Raw genomic sequence first — 21,070 nt, 5'->3', positions numbered from 1 at the left:
ATACTGAGTGAGAGGGAAAGCCTTAGGAAACAGAGAGAAGAGATGTGAAAGTTTAAAAGACCCCTTTCTCTGCTGTGTGCATAGGGAGGTATCAAGGAAGAGGCAAAGGGGCAGAGGGAGGCAGCAAGGAAGCCAATAATGAGGCTGGAAGGATAATCCAGGCACAAATCCAAGTGAGCCTTGGAGTGGTTGTGGAGACAGTGAGCACTGGTTGGATCACGCATACATTTTGACAGCTGAACCACTAAAATTTGCAGACAAATCAGATATGGTGTGAAAGAGAAAAAGAAGAGTCAAGGATGACCCCAAGTTTTTAACTAGAACAACTGAAAGAACTACATTGTTATTGACTAAGGAGGGAAAAGCTGGGAGAAGACAAAGTGCATGGGCAATATCGGATTGGTTTTGTACCTGTTTCGTTTGACATGCCTTTTAGAAACTCAAATAGAAACAAATAGAAGGCAAATTGTGTGTGTGTGCGCGCGCGCGCGTGTGTGTGTGTATGCCGATACATATGCATGCAGGTCCAGAGGTCAGAGGAGGGATGTGGGCTAGAGATCCGCATTTGTAGTTGTCAGTGTACTAGTGGTATTTAAAGCCATGAGCCTGAATTAGATCACCAAAAGGAGAGAGATCCAAGGCCTGAGGCACTCCAGTGTCTACAGGTGAGAGAAATGAGGAGAAAACACAAAGGAAACTAGAGTAAGTGGCCAAAGAAAGAGGAAAACCCAATTGGAAGTCAGGTGAAGAGTTTATCAGGTAGGAGGGAGGGATTAAATGTAGCAAATGCAGGCCGGGCATGGTGGCTCACGCTTGTAATCCCAGTACTTTGGGAGGCTGAAGCAGGCGGATCACCAGCTCAGGAGTTCGAGACCAGCCTGGCCAACATGGTGAAACCCCATCTCTACCAATAATACAAAAATTAGCTGGGTGTGGTAGCGCACACCTGCAGTCTCAGCTGCTTGGGAGGCTGAGGCAGGAGAATTGCTTGAACCCAGGAGGCGGAGGTTGCAGTGAGCCAAGATTGCACCACTGCACTCCAGCCTGGGTGACAGAGCAAGACTCCATCTAAAAAAAAAAAAAAGAAAAAAAAAATTAGCAAATGTTGTTGGAGGTCAAAAACTACTGAGAACTACTATGGGATATAGCCACACAGGTAGAGGCCCTTGGAGATGTGGGGACAAAGGAGTTTTTCTTGAGAGGTGTAAGCAAGGACAGTGGAATGGAGGTTTGAAGCTTAGGGAAGTGGAATAAAATTGAGGATGATAGATAGATTTAAGAATCATCAGTGATATGTGGCTATAAAGCAAATATGAGATTTCCCAGAGAAAACATATAAGATGTTGAGAAAAGAAGGTTGAAAATAGTATTTTGTGGAATATCAACATTTAAGGGGCCAGTAGAAAAAGGAAGGAGACTAAAGGGTGGCCAGGGCAGTGAGAGGCAGATCAGAATAGCAATGTTCTAGAAACCAAAGGCAAATAGTGCTACGAATGAAGAAGAAACCAACAGGGACAAAAGTCTTCCATCGCAGGGGGCAGCCAAGTTTATACTCCCTCCTTCACAACCCCACATCTCTTCTCCTATAGGACATTGTCCTTATGGGCTGTAACAGATACTGTCAGTTTCAAAGACTAAAGGAAGTGCATACCCCAGCTCCCTCACCCCTCTAGTAGACTAATTCTAAACCATATGTTGTACACTAGTTCCCAGATTTTCCCATGGGATTGCTCCAGTTGCCCACTATGGTAGCTGGTTTAGTAATCTATCTTTTTTTTTTTTTTTTTTTTGAGATAGAGTTTTGCTCCATCTCCCAGGCTGGAGTGCAGTGGCATGATCTCAGCTCACTGCAACCTCCACCTCCCAGACTCAAGCTATTCTCCTGCCTCAGCCTCCTGAGGGGCTGGGATTACAAGCACATGCCACCACGCCCGGCTTTTTTATATTTTTAGTAGAGATGGGGTTTCACTACGTTGGCCAGGCTGGTCTCGAACTCTTAACCTCAAGTGATCCACCCTCCTTGGCCTCCCAAAGTGCTGGGATTACAGGTGTGAGCCACCACGCCTGACCAGTAATCTACTCTTTATTGGCCTGTTTCCCTTCCCACTCCCATGACCCCCACCCCACCACTGTCTCACGTCTCTCCCAAATGTACCATGGCTCAACTCCTTGTCTCAGGTCTGTGTCTGCGTGTCCCATGTCCATCTCCCCACTGGCCTATGAACTCTTTAAAAATATGCCTGCCTTCGTGCCTTCTCCAGTTCCTGGTAAACTGCCTGGTACATGGAATACACTTACTACATGTCTGTTGAATTGAGGGATTTACATTTGCACCGGGCATGTGGCTTCTCTCAAATAAAGTTATCTCAAATACATTATCCCATTTAGCCCATAACACAATTCTACCACTTAGGTATTATTATTTCTATTGTAAAGTTGGAGCAATAGAGGTTTAAAGGGCTTGAGAGACATGTTCAGCGCCTTCACGATGCTATTTGCAAAATATCCATATAAGTACCTCATCTATCTCTAGCAAAATATTGATGTAAGTACCTCAAAGAAATAGTATTAAATTATTTCTTCCAAATAAACCCACAATTCAATAGGAGAGATTCGGACTATGTGTTTTACCAGGATCCTGAAACTATCATTTTGCTGCTTGTGCACTGAAATGGTTGCTAGCAGCAACTGGAGCTAGACAGAGCAAATAAGGTGCTATGAAAAGGCAGAGGAAAATGAATGAATAAATAACTGAGTTTCTTTCATGGCAGAGAGATCTCTTCAGGCCCACAGAAATACGATTTAAAATCAACTTTCCACATATGATTACAGACTAGGTAAAGGATTAGTCAGAAAGCTCAGCATGATTGATAGGTCCTGAACTTTAGCCCCCTGAGTTCTCACATCTCAGCTATGGAAACACACAAATGTTTATTTTAAAACCTCTGACGAACAGTTCCCACAGCATTATCACTTTAGCACACTATTTACTTTACAAGACCTAGCATCAACATAAGATAGAAAGGATAAGACAACTGTGTGTCCTTCTATATGGGAACAAAATACCTTAGGAGTTATGACTGATTTAAAGGATATTAAGAGAAGATGAATCGAATTTACAGAGCTATGCATTGGGAAAAGCAGCTGTTACAAGTTGTGGGTTTTGGCTCGATTCACTCTGGAAAGACATGTGAGAGCTCTTGTGAGAAGGGGGCTGTAGCAGCGGGTATTAATAAGGATTAATAACCAAATCTCAAGATGGTCCCAGGATAGTGGACTATCTGGGGGAGGATGGAGCCTAGGGGACTGGATTTAAAATAAGCTGGGAATGACCTCCTGAACCTCAGTTTCTTAATTTATAAAATAAAGATGATAATACCTTGGAGATTTACTCTGGAAGCAAATTGAACTAACAGCTGTGAAAGCACTTCAGAAAGGAGAATGGGGTACATAATGTAAAGGGAGGGAGTTACTATTTCCTTGGGCAAATGATCTCACAAGTTGGAAGAAGACGATTGAGACAAGAGTCAACTTTTAGTCACCACTCATTTCATCGGCTAAGTAGGAACCTGACACCCAGCGCAAGTCCACAGTGCCGAACATCTCCACCAGAACACCTTCTTCCGTCCTCTTTGCTAAGTAGGAGCCTTTCTCTTTTAAAATATTCAGGATTCGTTTATGTAATTGACTCCACTCTATTCCATTGACATTTAGCCTGTGTCCTTTTATACTTTCTGTATCACAGCATGTTTACATGTAGTTATTAACGCTCTTTTAACATTCTGTTTCTTACACGTGGGTATCACAGATTAGGTTTAACACTCCTTAGAGGTAGGAAGTATGTTAAACTATTATTATTATTATTACTGTTAGAAAGTACTTTGCAAAACATATAGCCCTAGACCACGGTTTCTCAAAAGCAGCACTCCTAACATTTTAGGCCACGTAATTTTTTGTTGTGGGAGGCTGTCCTGCATGTACGTTGTAGGATGTTTGGCAGCATACCTTGCCTCTACCTACTAGGTGTTAGTAGTTAACTTCCCCTGTTCTCACAGTTGTGACAACCAAAAATGTCTACAGACATTGCCAAATGTTCCCAAATGGGGGCTGCAAAATCACCCCAGTTAAGAACCAATGCGTTAAACAGATATAGATTAAAATTATGATCACCATGATTACTTTTACTTTTTCAGAGTACCTGGAATGATACTCAGAAAAGAAAAAGTGCTCAATCAATATTGAATAAAAAAATCAAAGAAAAACTACATCAGTTGTATTTATAAAGTGGCTCTATAGCATAATCCCTTGTATGATTAAGACTGTATTATATAATAAACACTTTTCTGGTTAGCATACAATATATTCTTATACTTTTTAGTAACTGTGTATACAAGAAATTACATTCTTATGCATATACAAAGATTGTAGCTAGCAGTAACTTTCTCTATAGCACACAAACTATGAATATGTCTAGCATCCTGTTTACCCATAAAGCAAGAGACAGAATACTTATTTTAAATTCTAGGTAAATATTACATCAAACACCAATTATCAGATGCATTTTTGGAGAATTATCTCTACATGAAAAAAATATTACAACCAAGAATTCTAAAAAGATTATCTGACAAGTAGAGGACCTCAGATGAGTGTACTTAGGAAATTTCTGTTCTCTTTAAACATACGTTTTTAAATATAAATGTTTCATCAATCTTTCTAAGATTTTTTCCAAGATCTTCTATCTTTTCCAAGATTAGAATATTTGCAATATCCTCTGATATTGGAGAGCCAATGTTTTAAGTGGCATTTTAGTTTGTTATTAAAAAATACTAATAATGGGCTGGGCACGGTGGCTCACACCTGTAATCCCAGCACTTTGGAAGGCCGAGGTGGGCGGATCACAAGGTCAAGAGATCAACACCATCCTGGCTAACACGGTGAAACCAGGTCTCTACTAAAAATACAAAAAATTAGCCGGAAGTGGTGGTGGGCACCTGTAGTCCCAGCTACTCCGGAGGCTGAGACATTCTCCTGAGAATGGCGTGAACGCAGGAGGCGAAGCTTGCAGTGAGCAGAGATCGCGTCACTGCACTCCAGCCTGGGCGACAGAGACTCCGTTTAAAAAAAAAAAAAAGATACTAATAATGTTATTTTGATTTTCAAGAACTGGTATGTTTTGAGCAACAGTGTTACATAACACTGATGATTTTTTGATTTTCAAGTTTTCTCCATGAATTCTTAAATCCTGTATCAATGGGTTACATTTTCCAAATGACCACTAATGAAGACTGCAAGCATTCTTATAAAACAGGAGAAAATGTAGTTAAAACAGAAAAGACTTAAAGGATTTCTCTTTCAGTTTTACTCACTCAGCCTTCTAATGGCTTTTAGCTATATACTGTCTTTTGGAGGGAATCCTAATTTAGCAGCAGACCTCTACTAAACAATGTGTGAAAAAGAAAACAAACTTCCATTTCTGGCCATGATGTAGTAACTTGCAGTAGATCAATGCCCCGGTCAAGTACAACTAGAAAAGCCAGATAAAACACAAGAAACATCTGTTTGAAGGCATCTGAGGGCTGATGAGATAATTAAGATGTGAGTGGCCAAGGTCCCAGAGAGAAGATAACTGTAGAACAAAGAGTCTACATTTTTTTTAAAGTTTTATTTTAAGTTCAAAAGTACATATGCAAGTTTGTTATATAGGTAAACTTGTGTCATAGGGGTTTGTTGTACAGATCACTCACTTATTAAGCCTAGTACCCATTAATTATTTTTCCTGATCCTTTTTCTCCTCCTACCCTCCACCTTCTGGTAGGCCCCAGTATCAGTTGTTCCCCTCTATGTGTCCATGTATTCTCATCATTTGGCTAAGTGAGAACATGCCCTGAGAGTCTACAATCTGTGCATGCCTTGTCCCTCATGGCACTTGCCAGTTCTTGGCATGGTGCTACACATGTGACCACTGCAAAGAGAAGATAAGCCAGCAGAACTTTTGGCAATTCCACAAAGGCGAAGAGATAAAAATTAGAGTTTGGTGTTGCTGAAGCAGCCAGATACTAAGGGGCCAGGTAAGAAGTGAAAGGGGAGACACAGAGAAGCAGATCTATCACTTGGGAGGGCTGCCTTGCAAGGCATTTGCCACAGAGGGCAGGAGGCTAAAGAACTAAGCAGAAAACTTCAGAAAAGTAGAATGGAAATTACAGAAATTATACTGCTCTGAGCAGAAAATAAAATAAAATTTGGAACCACCCAAGGAGGAAGGGAATATAGTAAGCCTCCCAGTTTCTCAGTTGAGACTACTGGAGAACCACACTCTCAGAATGGAGAAAAACCAGAGGTAGACGGAGCCTTATAACAATGAGGCAAAATCAGCTTAGTCTCTGATTAAATTAAGGCTATCTGGCCTCATATGTGCCTAATGATCATATATGTGGCACATACATGTGATCATATATGTGTCTGGCCCATATCACATATACGATCTGGCCATATATGTCTACCCTTCAAGAAAGAATCTATTGCTACATTTGCTGGCCCACCGCCTTTAGCTGTCAGATCCTTCGGGTTTTGCCTCGGCTGTGGAGCACTGACGAGATCTGCCTCACCCAGTGGCACACTGTTCCCAGGAAGGACCACATCCCATGACTGATTGAAGTGGAGACACATAGACTCGACTATTTTGGCTCAACATGGGATAACTCTTGTAGGCCTAATACATTCCAGAACTCCCCAAGGATTTAGCTGAGGCTTTGGTGGGCCTGGATCATATTTCAACTCCTTCTGCCCAATTCTGCTTTCTCTCCCTCCCTTAACACAAAGGCTGAAGCTTAATAAATACTCTGTACACCAAACTCCATCTCAGTTACTGTTTCCAGAAAACTCAACTTTTAGCGCCTAGTGTCAGGCATGGTCTAAGAAAGCAGGTGATAAGATATGGTTATTGATCTAGATAACCTCACAACTACATCAGCTGTGAAAATTAGCAGCCAAGCAGCCACTAGAAGGGGAAAAACATGCTTGGAGCTCTCCACAATGCCCCATTACCAAAGAATTGCCATTATTTTTCTTGTCTGTTAGCTCCCTGGAAACTCACCTCAGAGCAAATGTGATTATTTGACCTGAATAAGAGCTTACTCAGTGCAAAAGCCTTTTCCCTGGGATGTTTCTAAAAAATAATATTAATAACCGATTAATACTGTAACTGTCTGAGGTGGGGATATCACTCGGGGCAAACAAGAAGCTAACCAGAAAAATTAAAAGAAAAATGTGGGGAATTCCTGTAGGAAAATTTGAAAAGCTCTAATACATTGCTGAGAATCTAAAAGATCCCATGAATGTGCAGGACTATGCATATACCTAAGAAGGACCCGGAAAGGCCCAAATATCTCACCTGTGGCAGACACTGAGACCCTGTACAAGCAGAAATTAAAGGATAAGGCAGAGCTGTAAACTCTGCTATAGTATTGACTGCTATAGTATTGACTCTGCTATAGTGTCGACTCTGCTACAGCACTGACTATGCACCCTAACATGCACAGAATCCCTTGGCAAAGACTAGGATATGTACCTGTTAAAGGCATTTAAGGAAATTCTGTCCAATCATTAGTTGACCACTAGGCAAAAACTTCAGTGGCTAGACATGACAAAGAACAAACTTAACATAAGTTGTTCAGGGAACTCATTGAACAAATAAATAACAATAATTAAAGCAACAAGAAACAGAAACAGCAACAAATGTTAGGGGGAAGAATTCAACTTGCAGAGTTGAACATTATATTATTTAAAATGTCCAACTTTCAACAAAAAATTGTAAGATGTCCAAAGAGACTGGAACATATGCCCATATACGGGGGGAAAAAACAGTCAACAAAAACTGTTCCTGAGGAAGCTCAGACATTGAATTTACTGGACAGACTTTTAAATCAGTTATTTTAGCTCATTCAAAGAACTAAGGAACACATTTCTAGAGAACTAAAGGGAAGTATAAGAGCAATGTCTCAAAAAATACAACATATTAATAAAGAGATATAGATTATTTTAAAATATTAGAAATTATGCAGTAAAATATATCATAACTGAAATTAAAAATTTACTAGAAAGACTTAACAGTAGACTTGATCAGGCAGAAGAGAAAATCCGCAAACTTTAAGATAAGTAAGCTGAGATTATCTAGTCTAAGGAACAGAAAGAAAAAAAGAAGAAAAATTAAAATGTCCTTAATAACTTGGAGGATGTACCAACATACTCAAAATGGGAGTACCAGAAAGAGATAAAAGAATGAGTCAGAAAGAATGTTTGAAGATATAATAGCTGAAAACTTCTCAAATTTGGAGAAAAACATTAATCTGCATAACCAAGAAGTACAAAAGTTCAAATAAACTCTAAAGGATCTACACTTAGACACATTGTAATTAATCTATCAAAAATCAGACACGGAAAATTTTGAAAACACCAGGAGATAAGCAACTCATCAGATAAAATGGAGCTTCAGAAAGGTTAACATCTGACTTCTCATCCAAACTGAGGAGTCCAAAAGGAAGTGGGATAACATATTCAAAGTGCTGAAAATAAAAGACTGTCAAACAAAAATTCTACGTACAGCAAAATATCCTTTCAAAATGAAAGACAAATTAAGATATTCCCAGATAAACAAAAGTGGAGAGAATTTGCTATTAACAGAACCACCCTGTAAGAAGTACTAAAGGAAGTCCTTTGGGATAAAATAAAAGGACAGTATACAGTAACTTGAATCCATATGAAGAAATAAAAGGTATTGGTAGAGGTAATTAAATAGGTAAAAGTAAGATAAAAGAAATGTATTTTTTCTACAAATCTTTTATTATCCTATCTGATTCTTAAAAACAACTGCATAAATCAATAATTTATCATCATAATCAATAAACCTATGTTGAGATTATATTATATAAAGATGTAATTTGTATACATAATGGTACAAAGAAGGAAGAAGAAACAAAGCTATACAGAAGCAAAGTGTAGATATTGTTGAAATTCAGTTGGGATTCATCTGAACTAGACTGTTATAACTTAAGACGTTAATTTTAAGTTCCAGCACAACCAATAAGAATAACTAAAAAAAATAGCCAAGCAACAAGAAATTTAAAATGGCACACCCCAATATATCTAACACAAAAAAAGTCAGTAATGAAGGATCAAGAAATACAAAAGTCATAGAGAAAACAAATTTCAAAATGGCATATGCAAATACTTATAATTACATTAAGTGTAAATGAATTAAACACTACAATCAAAAGGCAGAGATTTGTCTCATAGATAAAAATATGAGATTCAATTATATACTGTGTGTAGAAGGCATACTCTATATTCAGAAACACAAATAGGTTGTAAGTTTAAAAATGGAAATTTTTAGGTGTATATGTGTTTACATATATTCTCTATTGTTGGGTGGAGTGTACTACAGATGTCTATTAGATCTCATTGGTTTATCATGCTTTATAAGTCTTGTATTTCCCTTTTAATCTTCCACCCAGTTCTACTCATTATTGACAGTGGAATATTATGGTTGAATTGTCTATTTTTCCTTCAGTTCTGTCAGATTTAAGTATTTCTGGTTCTGTGTTATGTTTTCCTGATGAATTGACCCTTTATCATTAAAAAATCCCTCCTTTTTTCTGGTAACAATTTTGTTTTAAAATCTATTTGATCAAATATTAGTATAGCCATTCCAGCTCTTTTAGCAAAGATTGAATGGTATATTTACATATGTAATCTTTATCAAAATTATAGCTGAATTTTTTTCAGAAATTGACAAGTTAATCCTAAAACTTATACAGAAAGGCAAGGGACCCAGGATAGCTAAAGTAATCCTTAAAAAGTTAAAGTACACACGCTTCATAATTTCAAAATGTATTACAAACTGTGGTAATCAAGAAAGATAGATAGATCAATAAAATAGAATTGAAAGTCTAGAAATAAACCCATACATCTATGGCCAATTGTTTTTTAACAAGGGGCTCCAAGTCCATTCAGTGGGAAAGAATAGCTCTTCAACAATACATACTAGGAAAACTGAATTTCCATATGCAAATGAAAGAAGTTGGACTCCTACTTCACAACATACAGAAAAGTTAATTTAAAATGGATCAATGACTTAAATATAAGAGCTAAATCTATTAAAATCTTAAAAGAAAACAAAGGAATAAATAATTAGTCACCTTGTATTAGCCAATTTTTAAAATACATACACTATAAGCATACGCAACAAAAGAAAAGACAGATAAACTGGACTTCCTCAAAGTTAAAAACTGTTGTTAAAATGAAAACAGTCCCTGAAGAATGTAGGAAGATATTTGAAGATTATATAGCTTAAAAGGCACACTTGCATCCAGAATATATAAAGAACCTGACAATTCAACAATTTAAAGAGGCAACCTAATTTTAAAATGGGCAAAGTATTTGAATAGATATTTCTCAATATAAGGCATACAAATGGCTAACACTAACAAGCACAAGATATGTTGCTCAACATAATTAGTCATTAGCAAACTGCAACTCAAAACCACAATGGGATACCACTTCACGTCAACTAGGACAGTTATAAACAAAAAAGACAAGTGTAGTGAAAATGTGGAAACACTGGGGCCCTCATACATTGTTTGTAGGAATGGCATTTCCTCAAAATGTTAAACATAGAGTTAATACTAGTCACAGCAATTCTACTCCTAGGTATATAGCCGAGAGAATTAAAACTGTATGTCCACACAAAAACACAAAATCTTATACACAAATATTATACAGATAGCATTACTCATAACAGTCCAAAAGTGAAAACAGTCCAAATATTCCTCAATTAATGTATGGATTTTTAATGTGGTATATTCCTACAATGGAGTATCAATTGACAATAAAAATGAAGTACTAATAATACATGCTACAGCATATATGAACCCTGAAAATATTTTGCTATGTGAAAGAAGTCAGTCACAAGAGTCCCATACTGTATGATTTCATTCATATTAAATGTCCAAAACAGTCATGTTTATAGAAACAGAAGTTAATTAGTGTTTACTGGGGGCTGAGGAGAGGGATGGCAATTTACTGCTAATGTGTGTAGGTTTCTTTCTAGGGTGATAAAAACATTCTGAAATTATTATAGATGATTATGATGGTTGTACAATTCTGTGTATATACTACACCACTTAATAATATACTTTAAACAGATGAATTTTATAGTATGTGAATGATCTCAATAAAGCTGGCATTTCTAAAAGGTAACTAGCATAATATGAAAAAATAATACATCATCTTAATAGATATAGAAAAAAATAATAAAATTCAAAACCCATTCAGGATTTTTTAAAAAGTCTTAGCAAACTACAAATAGAAAGAGCTTCCTTAATCTGACCAAGAGCATCCTAAAAACCCCTCACCAAACATCAGAATTAAAGATGAAATATTGAAAACCTTCTTTCTGACATAGAAGAAACAGAGAGCAGAATGACTGAAAAGGAGGAAATAAATTGTCATTATTTTAGATGACATGATTGTGCACTTAGAAAATTCAAATGAATTTACAGACAAGTTATAAAAATTGTTGAGTGATTTATCAAATTTCTTGGATACATAAAAACAGAAAACAAAGGTAACGTTTTAAAAATATATAATTTACAATAACATCAAAAACACCAGAGACCACAAATAAATCTAAAGGAAGATGTGCAAGATCTCTACGGTTAAACCTATAACACGTAATTGAGAGAAATTTTAAAATGCCTCATTGAAAATACCTACTTAAATATTACCATAGTATATAATTGTTATGTTTGGAAGACTGACTGTTGTAAAGAAATTTTCCTGAATTTGATCTATATATTTAATGCAGTCCCAATTTAAAAACAAAACAAAAACAAAAACAGCATTTGTGGAAATCACAGAGTGATTTTAAAATTTATATTAAATGCAAACGGCCAAAAATAGTCAATCTTTAAGAAGAACAAATATTCAATATAAAGATGCTATAAATATTCAAAATAATATTCATATATAATATTCAATATAAAGATGCTATAAAACTGTAGTAATCCAGATAGTGTGGTATTGTCTTAATTCTATTCTGTCAATTAGAGGGTTCAAAAATAGATATACATGTAATCATTCACTTGATTGATAGCAGCAGTGATATTACAGTGCAGAGGGAAAAATTGTCTTCTAAATAATTAAATGGTGGTGGGTCAATTGAATATACACATAGAAAAAAATTAATTCCTATCTTTTACCTTTCACCATGCACAAAAATTAATTCCAGAATTATAGTAGATATAAAACTGAATGTCAAAACAATAAAGATTCTAGAAGAAACATAGGAGAAAAATTTCTATGTTTGGGGGTAAGCGAAGATTTCTTAAGACACAGAAAAAAAAAAACACAAAAGAAAAGATTGATATTATGGACCCATTAAAATTAAGACCTTCTATTCCATCATAGATGCTAATAAGAGTACAAAGGCAAGCCACAGGGCATGAGATCTTTGCAATATATATATCCAACAGATGACTTGTATCCAGAATTCATACAAAACTATAAATCGAAGACAAAAAGACAGAGCATCAAAAAATAGGCAAAATATTTGGACAGGCATTTCACAATACTCCCATCAAAATTGTTAAAATGAAAAAGACTGACAATGTTAAGGATTGGGAAGGATTTGGAGCAACTACAGCTTTCGTAAGGAGCTGGTAAGAGCATAAATTGGTACAACCACTTTAGAAAACTTTTTGTTGAATAAATATAACCATATTCAATTAAAGACAGGCACAAGAGGCTGGGAACAGTGACTAATGTCTGTAATCCAAACACTTTGGGAGGCCGCGGTGGGTGGATCACGAGATAAGGAGTTCAAGACCAGCCTGGCCAACATGGCGAAACCGTGTCTCTACTAAAAATACAAAAGTTACCCAGGCATGATGGCATGTGCCTATAATCCCAGCTACTCGGGAGGCTGAGGCAGGAGAATTGCTTGAACCCGAAAGGCAGAGGTTGCAGTGAGCTGAGATCATGCCACTGCACTCCAGCCTGGGTGGCAGAGCAAGTCTCTGTCTCCAGAAAAAAAAAAAAAAGACATGTACAAGAATAGTAATAGCATCACTGTAATAGCTGAAAATTGGATACAATGCAAATGTCCATCAACAGTGGAATGGATAAATATATTTTAGTTCAATCATATATTAGAATGCTGTATAACAATGAGAATGAATGAACCACAATATGAAGATGTAATTAATTTCTTGAACATAATGCTGAGCAAACGAAGACAGGTTTTAAAAAGTTACATATTGTATGATTCCATTTATATGAAGTTCAGAAGTAAGCAAAACTAAGGTGATAGAAGTAAGGATAGAGGTTTCTTTTGGAAGGGTGAGATACGACAGGCAGCGGGCTTGAAGGCATTTCTGGGGATATTGTTAATATTCTATTCCTTGATCTGGGTTCTGGTTACATGGATCTTGTCACTTGGTTAAAATTTATCAGACTGTACACTTATTATTTATATCCATTCTTGTATAAATGGCATACTCAAATAAAATCTTCTAAAAATGAAATGAAACACAGAGACTTACATTGCTTTCCGTTTTCCTGCTGAGGTGAGAAGCAAATTCTGCTGACGTTGCTGCTTTCAGTTTGGTTTCTAAACTGGGAGCATTTGAGGAAATCCGGCCAGGAGTAATTCACCATCCCCAGGACTGATTCACAGCCTTCTTTTGCAGCCTCACAGAAGGACCTACAGGGCAGGAGTCCATGACTAAAAAAAAAAAAAGAGAAAGGTGAAAATTAGTGTCTTTACAGAATAGGTTTTGAAATAATAGTGAAATTAAAGTTAGCCCCTGTGTTGTGATATTATCTTAATTTATACTTACTATAGTCAGCAACTTAAATTTTTACACTCAGTCCTATGACAGTGATTTTAGCTACTCTATGGTCTTGATTCTAGAAGAAATAGCTAGTTCCACATCATCTAACTATTTCTTGTAGGAGCATTTATCAATAATTTGTTTAATATTTACTGGGCTAAAATATATAGTTGTCAGCCTAAAAGAGCTCTATTTAATATTAAAAGGGGAAAATTAACATGGAAATGAAGGCCCTCAAACTGCAAAGGAAGAAGTAGGTCAAAAATATGTTCTTCTTGTATTTTTATCTTCCCTTTGAGAAATTCAAGTATCTCTGAGTGGCAGCAGAGAGTAAGCTGTTCCATTATTAACTTCCCCAGCCTCCCTGGAAAATGAACATTATTCAGACGAGTGGCAACTTGAAACACCTTGTACAGTTATTTATCTTTTCAGATTTCTAGTCTGTCATCTGCAAAATAAAAAAATGCAAACAATTGTCTGTTAATAGTATGAGTATGATGCCCCCAGAGCTTATCTTTATTCACTTAACATGCCATGAAACAGTCCTAGATCCACAGCTCTGTGGATGGAGATGGGATACTAACAAAGTCAAGGCCACGGACTTGTTTCCTTGCAGACCCAGGTAATTGTTTCTACTTTAGAGCTGAAGGCTGCATCTCTCACCCTGGCTGGTCAATTGCTAAAGGCATTTCAAATAGTTTTAAGGAAACTGGGAAAGAAAATAGACATGTCAGTTAAATCAAAGCATACACTTCACAAATGTGGAGCCAATAAGATATCACAGAATCATACAATATTAGATATGTAACAAATCTTAAACAATACCTTATTCAAATCCTTCATATGAGATAGTTCCAGGGAGATTCTAGGACAGACTTGAGGTCGAATAGCTCCTAATGGCAGAAGCAGGAATAGAATCCTGGTGTTTCAAGTTTCAGGACACATTCTACCTACTCTCCCTGTCTCTTCTCTTCTAAGGAACTAATAGTTGGGCTTTTAAAACTCCTTGATCAAACAAGCACATTTACAATACCCCATTCATACTTCTACAGATTACAAAAACATAAGGGGATATGCCAGCCATTGGATCAAATGAAACTAATAGGGTCTGTAAAATAATCTTAGGGCAGATATCTTTGTACATAAAAATAGAAAAAGGGAACTCAACGATTACATCCAGATAAAAATATTTTACTTTCCTCTCAGAAAGTCACCTTAAAACTGAGTATCTTTTAGAATACTGATCTTCATATAATTGTCTACATACATTAATATGCAACCAAATTCAATAGTGAAGATGTTGAAGAAGAGGTTTTGTATTTGAAAGAATTAGCTTCAGCATATAAAATATGAATTGGTTCAGGCAAGTTTCTTGGTATCAAGAAGACACCTGAAATATATTAGATATTTCTAGGACTAAGAAACGATCACTTAAATAACACTGTTTTTCAATATTTCCTGCCTGTCCTGAATCTTATCCCAGAGAAGTTAGTGAATATATTTTCTCAAATAAAACTAGGATACACAGTGAAGGAAGGTGGAGAACATAAAATTACTATATGCAGTTACTTATGTTTGCCAGGCACTGTTCTTAGTGCCACACATTCATCACCTCACTGATTTCTCAGAACAGGATGAGTAATAGGTGTTATTACTCATCCTCAATATACAAGTAAGGAAACTGAAGCACAGACAAATAAGACATTTGTCCAAGTTCAATGAGGGAATGAGAGTCAGAGCCGGGATTAGAACTCGGGCAGATTGACCCAGGACCTATTCTATTTACTACTGTACTATGAGTAAGTCCTAATTTCATGAATGCATGTCTTGCAAGCACAACGCAAATCTTTCTTTTTTTTTTTCAAATGGAGTTTGGCTTTGTTGCCCTGGCTAGACTGCAGTGGCGCCATAGGGTCACTGCAAGCTCTGCCTCCTGGTTTCAAGCGATTCTCCCGCCTCAGCTTCCCAGTAGCTGGGATTACAGGCATGCCCCACCTTGCCCGGCTAATTTTGTATTTTTAGTAGAGACAAGGTTTCAACATGTTGGCCAGGCTGGTCTCAAACTCCTGACCTCAGGTGATCTGCACACCTTAGCCTCCCAAAGTGCTAGGATTACAGGCCTGAGCCACCGCACCCAGCTGAGAGTGCAAATCTTGATATGCACTTTGTGAGTGACACTGTCATACACATGATGGGTGAGATCTCCATTCTACAAAAGCCTACAAATGTGCATTGAATCAGTATTTGTCAAAGGGGCTAAGGAACACAAGGAAAGGGTAAATACATTTGTGCTTTCTTCTCTAGGTGTGAGCCAGCCCACAGTAAAGCTATAAAACAAGCTAGGCTTGTCGTTGGTGTTCCTCCTTTGCCTTCTAGTTCTTGACCAAGGTCCCAGGGTCCCAATGCCATTGTGATCATGCCGATGCCAGCACCCCACCTAGATGGCCACCTCTACCAGAGTGCTTGAAACATATTATTCCCTTCCTACAATCAAAACAGCACTCCCAATTGCAGCTGATCTCAATTAAGCTTTTAAATAAGAAAATAGATGAAAAAAACACAGAATAATGCATAATAATAGATGAACACTTAACCCTCCCAGAGATTTTTGCATCATTAAAAGAAGACTGCTTTCTGGGGCAGTGGAATCTCTAACTGATGAAATTCCAGATACCATTTAAAGGGGAAAAAAAATTCAACATTTTTTGAAGATGAGAAAGACGTCTGCAAACTGAACCACACTCTGGAGCCCAACTCTCCCAAGCGATTCCTGGAGCTTTCCTCATTTCGGAACTGACTTATTTTATCTTATTTTATTTTTTTATCATTCTACATCTTTTCTTAGAATCTTCTAGGGTAACAAAAATGAAGTTTCATGCAGGAGGCCAGCAGACTGTTTTCAAGTTCTAAAGTTAAGTCTTTAATTCAGAAATGGAATCATTGTCATTGACTCTTACAGTGGTCATTTCTCTACAGGAAAGCCTCAGTCTATCACCCTGCAACTTTCACATGGCCACTCCTCCACTGTTGAATCTTGGGCCAATAGCTGACTCATGTCAAAACTCAGTTTCCTCATTTGAAAAATAAAGGTTTTGGAAGAGCTGGAGTTTGGACCATTTTTCATAGTCCTTTTACTACTAACATTCTGTAAGTCAAAATTCATTCTTTAAGGCAATGTTTCTCGGGGGAGCACTGATAATCCCAACAGATTTGCTAAATTTCAAAAGGTAACAGGCATTTTCCTCAAGACTTGTTGTGGGAATATATAGAGACATTAAAATACCATTAGGCCCTCCATTCTAAAAATAGGGCCTAAGAAAAATGTCTACTGTGTTTCCAAATAGTTCTCTTAAGAGGTGTAACCAACTGAGACCCATAAGCTTTAAATTGCTGGACCAGGATATGTGAAATAGTGATGGGGTATTAATAACTAGCAACACTTTCCAACAGTGAGCAAAATGAGGAGTGATTTTTTCTTGCATTGCATAAAATTCAACTGCCTATGGAAGGTTGAAGCATTTTGCTTTTCATCACATGGAACAGCGTGGTGAGATAGGCCACACTATTTTGGAATATGTGTCTATATCCAAGCAACAAACAGATAGATGACTTTAAAACAGTGCTCTACACAGAGAAGGAGACCACTTTAGCTATCTAAAAACTATTTTAGAAAGGGTGGTTATTTTAAATTGATGTCTGAAGTGCATTTGGTGTTGGGCAAAAGTACCTAGTACATTTCAACTAAAGTTAAAGCAGAAAGCTTTTATACCTCCTCTATAATTATTTGTTCAAACATTTGATAGCTATATAAATAATACTACAATATAGTGATAGTGAAGTTTTTATGGTGTTTTCACTAGGAAGGCTGTTAGAAAATTATTTATCTACCAAAACTTGTACAGTTTATCTATAAAAATGTTAGAGAATTTATCTTCAAATAATTTTGTTATAGTATATATACAAATTAATATACATATACAAAAAAATATAGATTTTATCTGCAAAAAATAAGTTCTGATAAGGACATAAAGTTTAAATTAATTTAAATATATTAGGAGAACTCAGAATTTAAAACTCTTTTCTCAAGAGAAAAAAAAAACCAAACAGAATCTTTGTGACAGGTGGACTTTAAGATGGCCTGCAATGATCTCTGCTTCCTGGTATTCATGCCCTGTGTAATCCTCTCCTCTGGAGCGCAGGTTGCCTGAGTGATTTACTCCCAACCAACAGAAGGTAATGGAATGTCAATTTCATCATTAGTCTACATAAGATTGCGACTTCTGTATTGCTAACAGAGTCTCTCCCTTACTGGCTTTGATGAAGCAACTTGTCATATTGAGGAGATCCACATGGCAAGGACCTGAAGGTTGCCACTGGCTAATAGACAGCTAGGAACTAAGACCCTCCAACCAAAGCCTTTAAGGAACTGAAGTTCTTCCAAGAATCACGTGAGCTTGGAAGTTGATCCTTCCCAAGTCAAGCCTTCAGATAAGACCCCAACCCTGCCAACATCTTTATTTCACCTTATGTGACAGACCCTAAAACAGAGGACCTGGCTGGGCCACTCTCAGATATCTGACCCACAGCAACTGTGTAATAATATATGTGTGTTGCTTTAAGCTGATAGGTTTATGGTAGTTTGCAATATATAACTAATACACTTTTCTTGACACATCACATTGTCAGAGGCGTGCTACTGAGTTTGATGTCCTATTCATTGACAAGACTCACACAATCATCTTTTTTAAAATACATTCCTAAATTTGTCTTTGTTAGGCTGAGCTGTTCAGTGAAAAATGCTCACAAAATCATAGTCACAGGCACCTCCCAGAGCTGCAGAACTTAGTCGTGAAGAGAATGTTAATGCTGGAAGGATCTTCCAAGATAATCTACTCCCATTTTCTCCTTTTGCATTATGAGGAAATTGAAGCATAAACAGATTTCATAGCCAAATACTGTGACTCCAGTCCAGCGCTCCCAAATATCTTGCCTATCTGACCTCCTTGCACAATCCATGAGCAACAGATAACATAGGAACATAAATCAACAAATGACAACACTACTGGAAAACCCAAATAACAATAGATGGCTTGTTCTCCCAATGATAAGCGAATAGCATTGGTTTCCTATGTCAGCATATTCTGTGACCTCAAGAGACCATATAAGAGGTTAGGCTTAGTGGGGTATGAGAAGCAGGAAAGAGGCTTCTTTGGTTTTTACTCCACTAAACGTGGGGATGGAAAGCTGTGCAAGGGAATTTTTACATGTGTCATTGTCTCCCATCAGAAGATAAATAATGGAAGCAGTTGGGGTATTTTTTGGTCACATTGGTCTGACTCTAAAATCCAGGACTGTGTCATTCTTTTTCTTCATTTGTAATAGTCATGATCCTACCAGGAAAGAGGTGAGCCACTAAAGCAGGTTCACTGCAGAATGTTTAATGAAGGGCTCTGATCTCCTACAGAAGGAAAAGGTACAAGCAGGGTTTAGATAAACCAACAAGGGGTAGTACAGTAGGCTGCTGCAGGGAGCTGTTAGCACCCTAGGTTTAAGAGACAAGGGGAAAGAGAATTTTCTGGAACTTGGAGAGAGTTGTATGGGGAAGCCTGCTTGATAGGGGTCGTGGCCTCTTACAGTGAATGGGTTGCAATCAACCCATGAAACCTGGCAGAAAAGAAACCAGGGGATCACTACCCAAACTGCCTATTCTCCCACACTCTGATCTCATGCTGGTGGCTTCCATTGGCTGAACCCAACAGGAAGCTAGAAAGTAGCCACTGTTGAAGCAGCCTCTCCTGGGAAGAGTTGAGATGGAGGAGAGCGGAAAGTAGATATGGAGAAGTAAATGAGAAACAGCCAGCACAAAGCTGCATGCTTTGCACCTAGCAAAAGCTCAGCAAATACTTGTCAAGGGATGAAACACAGTGGTGTGTGAGCAGATAGTTAAACTATGATTAGCTTGACATCTGGTGGGACTGTTTATACCACAAGAATAAGCAAATTGTACAAATAATGGTTTTGTTGTTGGTTTGTTTTTTTCTTTCTCAGGGATCCAATTTACCAGCACACCACTGAATAAAAGTCTAAATCATGTCATATACTACAGAAGGAAAGCTGTTTTCATTTCCACTCAAAAGAAAATTACTGCCATGAACTTCTTGAATCCACATAAGAAATGATCTGAATATTAACTCCTTCTCCACCACTTCTACCACTCCTCCTTCATATACATTATTTTTTCAGGGAGTATAGCTCAGGGGTAGAGCATTTGACTGCATATACATTTTTTTTTGGTGGTAATACCATCTACCTAAGTCTCCAAGTCCAAAAGCCTTTGCCTTCCAGTCAACTTAGACATCCATATGCAAATAATCACTAAATACTGCCAATATTACTACCTAAAAATCCTTCAAATCCATTTTCCCTTCTCTCCCATTTTATTTTCTAGAAAAATTAAGCCAGCTGTACTCTCTCTAATATATGGTAGATCTGGCTGTTACTCCACCTGAATTGCCTTTTTACCCCACCTTGTTTACAGGGCAAATTTTTCTTCTTCCTCCAAAATTAATTTCAGCAGTTACCTCCTCCCTGCTAGTAGCCTTCCCTAATAATGCCAGATAAAATGAATTCCTCCCCTTTCTCTGTGTTACCTCCATGCTTTGTAAACTGATCACATTTTACAGCAATTTAATTGTGTTTATGTCTGGTCCTCTATTACGCTAAGCCCCTTAAAAACAGTAGTATGTTCTATTCATTTCCATAGCCCAGCATCTAGCAGGGTGCCTGGCACATTATAGGCACCAATAAGTATTTGCTAAAGGAATAAATTGATAATTTTCCAAGTATCTTTGTTGAATAAACTGATGCCAGGAGCTGAGATAGAGCTAGTTCCTAGTAAGACCCTCTATCCCTCCCTTACATTAGGCCCCCCCACCCACACTCCCAAACTTGGCAACAGTAACTGCTTGCAGGACTGATCCCATCATGACCTCTTTTCCCACTTCAATCAATTATCACAGGATGCTCAGTATATCCGGCTCTCCCTCACCTCCCGGACTTCTAGATCCTCATGGATCAAATGCAATCTTCGCAGTCAGTTTTCCTGAACAACACTGCCTAAAATTGCACCTCTTTTCACCATACTCCCACCCTCTCAAAGCTCTCCATTCCCCTGCTTTGCTATT

General features: G+C 37.5%; 1 protein-coding gene across 4 annotated transcripts in view; it reads right to left on the bottom strand.

Moving 5' to 3' along the window:
• CORIN (corin, serine peptidase) overlaps positions 1-21,070 on the bottom strand; it is a 250,529-nt gene that overhangs the window by 142,989 nt on the left and 86,470 nt on the right. For all 4 annotated transcript variants that reach the window (XM_032135377.2, XM_032135379.2, XM_032135378.2 and 1 more), the window contains one exon: positions 13,596-13,777. In XM_032135377.2, the coding sequence (XP_031991268.1) occupies positions 13,596-13,777 (182 nt within the window). The remainder of the gene's footprint in view (positions 1-13,595; positions 13,778-21,070) is intronic.

The sequence above is a fragment of the Hylobates moloch genome, unplaced genomic scaffold, assembly GCF_009828535.3.
Source record: "Hylobates moloch isolate HMO894 unplaced genomic scaffold, HMol_V3 SCAFFOLD_17, whole genome shotgun sequence".
Classification (NCBI taxonomy): Eukaryota; Metazoa; Chordata; class Mammalia; order Primates; family Hylobatidae; genus Hylobates; species Hylobates moloch.
This window is presented reverse-complemented; position numbering and strand designations above follow the sequence as displayed.